This window comes from Lipotes vexillifer, unplaced genomic scaffold, assembly GCF_000442215.2.
Source record: "Lipotes vexillifer unplaced genomic scaffold, Lipotes_vexillifer_v1.1 scaffold144, whole genome shotgun sequence".
Taxonomy (NCBI): domain Eukaryota; kingdom Metazoa; phylum Chordata; class Mammalia; order Artiodactyla; family Lipotidae; genus Lipotes; species Lipotes vexillifer.
In genome coordinates, this window is record NW_006781079.1 from 64,957 (window position 1) to 71,115 (window position 6,159).

At 42.3% G+C, this 6,159-nt stretch overlaps 1 protein-coding gene across 1 annotated transcript in view; it reads left to right on the top strand.

Annotated features, from left to right (window-relative positions):
• Nucleotides 1-4,922, top strand: part of ZNF169 (zinc finger protein 169) — a 19,748-nt gene extending 14,826 nt beyond the window's left edge. Inside the window, exon 3 of the mRNA XM_007454459.1 lies at nt 3,376-4,922. Coding sequence (XP_007454521.1) covers nt 3,376-4,922 — 1,547 coding nt within the window. The remainder of the gene's footprint in view (nt 1-3,375) is intronic.
• The last annotated feature ends 1,237 nt before the right edge of the window (nt 4,923-6,159 follow it).

Below are 6,159 nucleotides of genomic sequence, written 5' to 3' on the forward strand. Positions count from 1 at the left end.
CCAGCGTGTTCGGAGCCTGTGCTCCACGATGGGAGAGGCCACAACAGGGAGAGGCCCGTGTACCACAAAAAGAAAAAAAAAAAGTTGCTATTAACATTCTTATGCTGAGAATTTTTTGTCTGTTTTTGGTAAACCTTTGTTTTCATTTCCTTTGGATAAATACCTAGGGTATATTCGTTTTCTAGGGTTGCTGTAATAAATTACCACAAACTTAGAGGCTTAAAACAAAGAAATTTATTCTTTCACAGTTCAACATCAACATACTGGAGGGGCTGGTTCCTTCTGGAAGTTTTGAAATGGAGTCTGTTCTTTGTCTCTCTTAGCTTCTGGTGGTTGCTGGCAATCCCTAGTATTCCCTGGCTTGTAGCTGTATCACTCTAATCTCTGCCTCTGTGGTTACATGGGCTTCTTCCTTCTATATTTATCTGTATCCAAATCACCATCTCCTTGTAAGGATTCCAGTCATTGAATTAAATAAAGCTCATTCTAATCCAGTATAACCTCATCTTAACTTGATTACATCTGCGAAGACTCTATTTCAAAATAAGGCCACATTCACATGTTCCAGGTTGATATTAATTTTGGTGGGATAATATTCAACTCAGTACACTGAGTCATAGGGTAACTGTATGTGTAGTTTTATAAGAAACGACTAGAACTTTTCCAGAGTGGTACAATTTCTCACTTCCATGAACAACAAACACATGAGAGTTCCTGTCACTTCACATCTTCCCCGACAGTTTTCATTTTATTTCTGGTGATGGATGTGTAGAGTTATCTCATGGGGGTTTCCATTTTGCTGACATTTAATGACAGTGAACCCTTCTGTATGCTTTCTGATCATTAATATGCATCATATACCTTACTTTGTGAGGTATACATTCAAATCTTTTTCCAATTTTTCTGCATTGTTTTTATTATTGAGTTCTATGAGTTCTTTATTAATCCTGGATACCAGTCCATTGTCATTTGTAAATTTTGCAAACATCCTCTCAGTCTGAAACTTTTCTTAACAATAACTTTTGATGAGCAGATATTTAATATTGAGGAAGTCTAATTTTCCTCTGTCATGGCAACCTGTGACCAGCGAAGTTAATACATAAAATTAACCATCACATATGCTAATATTTCTTTTATATTTTCTTAAAATCATGGAGATGGCATATTATGAAAGTTGTCCAATTTCCAGGGATTAATTCTGATTAATATTGAAAATGTTCCCTTTCTACATTTGTGCACCAAGTCTTAAAATGCTTTAAATTGTTTAAAAGCAGTGAATGCACAGCATTCTTTCTTCTGCTGTAATCCAGTGTCTATGGTCATTTATTTAACTCACTGCTATACTTTCCTTCCTCACAACTGCAGCTGCAGAAGGCAAAATTTCTTTAAGGAGCCATTAGACATGGATTTTGTTTCTCCTTTGGAACGTTTAAGTTCATGTACAATTATTGAAGTAGTTACTGGTCTGAAAAATCAATTGGCATGAGAGCAGCTGTAGATTATAAAAGAATTTATAAACTGATTAACTTTTTTCTACATCATGGAAATTTTTGTGACTAACTGAAAAGCATTACCTTGGTAACATTTTATTTTTTATTTCTCCTTCTATTGAGGAACTTCTGGATGTTTAAAACCAAAGTGGACTTTGTAATTCTTAATCACTTTTAGCTAAAATTTGCCACATTACTTGATAGGCACAAAAATGATGAATGAGTAGTCATATTAGAGGCTATAGTTCCCATAAGGGCAGTGTTAACTATTTAAATCAGTCACTGTATTTTATACAGAAGACACTGAACGGCACACCTGTAATGATGTGCCGTTTACCACTAGCCTTAGACTTTATGCCTAGGCGGGAGAATAAACAGGCCAAGGAGAAGGCAGGGGCTGTTTTTCTCTCCCCATCACAGACAAGGAGACAGTAGTGCAATACTGAAAGCTCAGCTGTCAGAACTTTAGAATTACAACAAAGTATTTCTTGGAAACTGCAGGCCAGAAATGTACATACACGCCACGAATTTTGAAAATGTGGACAGCCTAGCTTATCAAAATAAACTGGCTGATAGTTCAGTGAGCTGAACTAGAGACCAACCATGGTGGGCCCCCTGACTGAAAGGATGTTCACTTTCACAGTGAAAGTCCAGCAGGGTCAGCACTTGTGATTATCAAGGCCATTTCACAGGAGCTTCTAGGTCTAGCAATACACACACACACACACACACACACACACACACAGAACTAAATTTACTGAATAGTTTGCTGAGGGGCTTTTAAGTATTAGGAAGGTGTTTCATGGTAGCTCTTCTTGTTAGTATTGAAAGCTAGCCTGTTAGACCAGATGGAATGAGTAGTTTTCTGTAAAAGGGTCAGGTCGTAAATATTTTAGTCTTTGTAGCCTTTATATTCTGTGTTGCACCTACTCACCTTTGTTGTTGTATGTGAAAGCTTCCATAGACACAACATGAAGACAGAGCGTGGCTGTGGTCTAATAGACCTTTATTTACAAAACACCTAGTTGGCTGTAGTTGCTGCCCAGTGTTATAGACGGTTCATAAAATACATCTCACTTTTGATTGATGAAGAAAGAATCAGGTAGGTCTGCAAAGGCTTCTGGCAGATAGAAGCAGAGTTATGGAGCAAGGTATACAAATTTGATATCTGTTAGAGCTATTTTAGGTGGAAATTTTTCCATTTACCACAGTTTAAAAAAAAAAAACACTGCGAAAAGCAGGTCTTGGTGGAGTCAAAATCCTTTAATGGGTTGCAGGCCTAGACTATGTTTTTGTGTTTTACTGCTGAATTCACACTCCCAGATAGAGAACCCACTGCATAATGCTCTAGGAAATACTTGTTTAGGATGGGGGAAACACCTTCCAGTTCATTTCCCACATGGGTCTCTGACCTGTCCTCTCTATTGCCTCCACCATGGGGCCTCTAGGTGGAGTGACTCCCTTTTTTGACTCCATCCTTTCTCGTAGGAAATGTCCCTAAAGAAATTTGTAATAAGTTATGTAGTTTAACTCTCAGTAAAAGCATATATTTGTAGATATTGTTTACATCAGTGTTAATGACTGTGGCTTGTAAGATAATTGTATTGGGGGCAGATGTACAACTCTAATGGCAGCAATTTATAGGGCTAGAGCTGCCTGTGATGCTTTCTTAAAACCCTTTAAGCTGGGCTGATATTTAGAGCTGGCTCATTGTGTGGGTTTTATGTGTTGTAAAAGGATATATATTAATGTGTCACCCTGGGATGAAAGGTAGGTCTGTGAAGGAAATCTTTGCTGTGGGAACATCTGAGGAATGACTGCTGGACAAGTGTTACCATCCACAAGGTACCTGTGGTGATTCTGACCGACACTTTCTCTCCAGCAGAACCAAGAACAGAATTCCAGCCCCATCTCTCCTGCCCAGTGAGTTTTTCCAGTCCACAGTTCCTCCATCAATATGTGCTCTGCGGTCACTTCCCTCAGCTCTTCCCAGGTTCATCTGCAGGAAGCCACTTCCTACTAGAAGCTCCAAGCTGCTCGAATAACAAAGCAGAAGATGGAGAGAGAGAAGGCTCTTGCACTGTGTTTGGGAGGCTGCGGCTGAGCGGGACTTCAAGGGCATTCTTCAGCCTATCTCAAGGTCAGCCAGTAGACCAGGAAGGCAACAGTGGTGGAGGAATAGATCAGGGGGTGATCCCTGAGGAGACAGATGCAATGTTGACAGGGGCAGACATCTCAGTATCTGGAGCAGTCATATGTGAAAAATACAGACTAGGACTTAGCACAAAGTCAAGCCTCTTTAGCTTCCAGAAGCTTCATGTGTGCCCTGAATGTGGCAGAAGCTTCTACCAGAGGTCAGACCTCATCAAGCACCAGAGGACACACACAGGGGAGAAGCCCTATAGTTGTAGGGAGTGTGGGCGAGGCTTTGGCCGGAAGTCCTCCCTCACCATACACCAGAGGAAACACTCAGGGGAGAAGCCCTACATGTGTAGGGAGTGTGGGCGACACTTCAGGTATACATCTTCCCTAACTAACCATAAGAGGATACACTCTGGGGAGAGACCCTTTGTATGTCAGGAGTGTGGGCGAGGCTTTCGCCAGAAGATTGCCCTCATCCTACACCAGAGGACACACTTGGAGGAGAAGCCTTTTGTGTGTCCAGAGTGTGGAAGAGGCTTTTGCCAGAAGGCATCACTCCTCCAACACCGTAGCTCACATTCGGCTGAGAGGCCCTTCTTGTGCCTTGAGTGTGGGCGTGGCTTCAGGCAGCAGTCGCTGCTCCTCAGTCATCAGGTCACACACTCAGGGGAGAAGCCTTATGTTTGTGCCGAGTGTGGGCACAGCTTTCGCCAAAAAGTCACTCTCATCAGACACCAGAGGACACACACAGGGGAGAAGCCTTACATGTGCTCTGAGTGTGGGCGTGGCTTTAGCCAGAAAGTCTCCCTCATGGGCCACCAGAGGACACACACGGGCGAGAAGCCTTATGTGTGCCCTGAGTGTGGGCGTGGTTTTGGTCAGAAGGTCACCCTCATCAGACACCAGAGGACGCATACTGGGGAGAAGCCTTATCTGTGCTCTGAGTGTGGACGTACATTTGGCTTCAAGTCACTCCTCACCAGACACCAGAGGACACATTCAGGGGAGGAGGCTGATGTGTATGGAGTATGTGAGCAAAGACTTGGTCAGAAGACCCACCTCACCTCTGACCAGAGAACATACTCAGGAGAAAAGCCATGTGTGTGTGATGAGTGTGGACGTGGCTTTGGCTTCAAGTCAGCTCTCATCAGACATCAGCGGACGCATTCAGGAGAGAAGCCATATGTGTGCAGGGAGTGTGGTCGTGGCTTTAGCCAGAAGTCTCACCTCCACAGACATAAGAGGACCAAGTCTGGCCATCACCTCCTGCCACAAGAGCTGTTCTCTTGACGTTTCCTTTCTTTTCCCCATGAGTGTGTAGATGGCAGAAATCACTAGGAAATATTCCACTTTCCTTAAATTCAGTCGAGGAAAAAAATGTTGCATTCTTTCAGTGATCTTAAGATAGTTGATTTATGGTTTACTTCTTGCACTAGCAATGTGTTTTAATTTGCTAGGACTGCCATAACAAAATACCGCAGACGTGGTGGCTTAAAGAACAGAAGTTTGTTTTTTCAAAGTTCTTGAGACTGGAAGTCTAAGATCAATGTGTAGGCAGTTTGTTTTTTACTGAAGTCTCGCCCCTTGGCTTGCAGATGATTGCATTCTTGCTGAGTCCTGAATGGCCTTTTTTCTGTGTGTGTGCTTCCCTTGTATCTCTCTTCTTCTGAGGACACCAGCCATACTGGGTTAGGGCTCCACCCTATAACCTCATAATATTTACCTTTAAAAGTCACATTGTAGGTTATAGCTTCAATGTATGAATTTGGGGGAACAATTCAGTCTTAACAACTCAGCCCTCTGGACCCCCCAGATTCATATTCTTCACATACAAAATACATTCACCCCATCTTAAAAGCTGCAAACATCTTAACCCATTTCAGTATCAACTCTAAATTCAAAATCTCACCTAAATCTCTTCTAAATTGAGTGTGGATGGGAGTAGAGGTACGTTTCATCCTTTGGCACAATTCCTTTCCAGCTGTGAACGTGTGAACCAGACAAGTTATTCGCTTCCAAAATACAATGATAGGATAGGCAGAGAATTCACATTTCCATTCTAAAAGTGGAAAGAAGGATTGCTGGGTCCCAAGCAAGTTTAAAACCTTGCAAGGCAAATTATGTTAGTTTTTAAGGCTTGAGAATAATCTTTAGCTATGTCTTCTGCCCTCTGGTCCCACTGGGGTGGCAGCCCCACTTTCTGGTCTCACTGGGATGGCAGTGGTGATACCTGGCCCACTGAAACCATGGAAGAACCATACGGCTCCTCAGACATTTATTCTCTGGGCCTGTTTTGGAAATGGCAGACCTGCTGGTCTCTGTTTCACCTTTGGGGCCATTCTTTCCTTTTCTTGATGGATAATGTATTTGTAGTCAGATAGATAGCTCTGTTTTCCCTTCTTGTAGAATCTCAGAAATCTGACAGCCTGCCTTCATTCTGTCCCGTCTAGGTCACCTTTAGTTCTACTGAGATGGTTGATTGGTTCCAAACTTACCTCTCTGTGTTTTATACTTATTTCTTTTATTT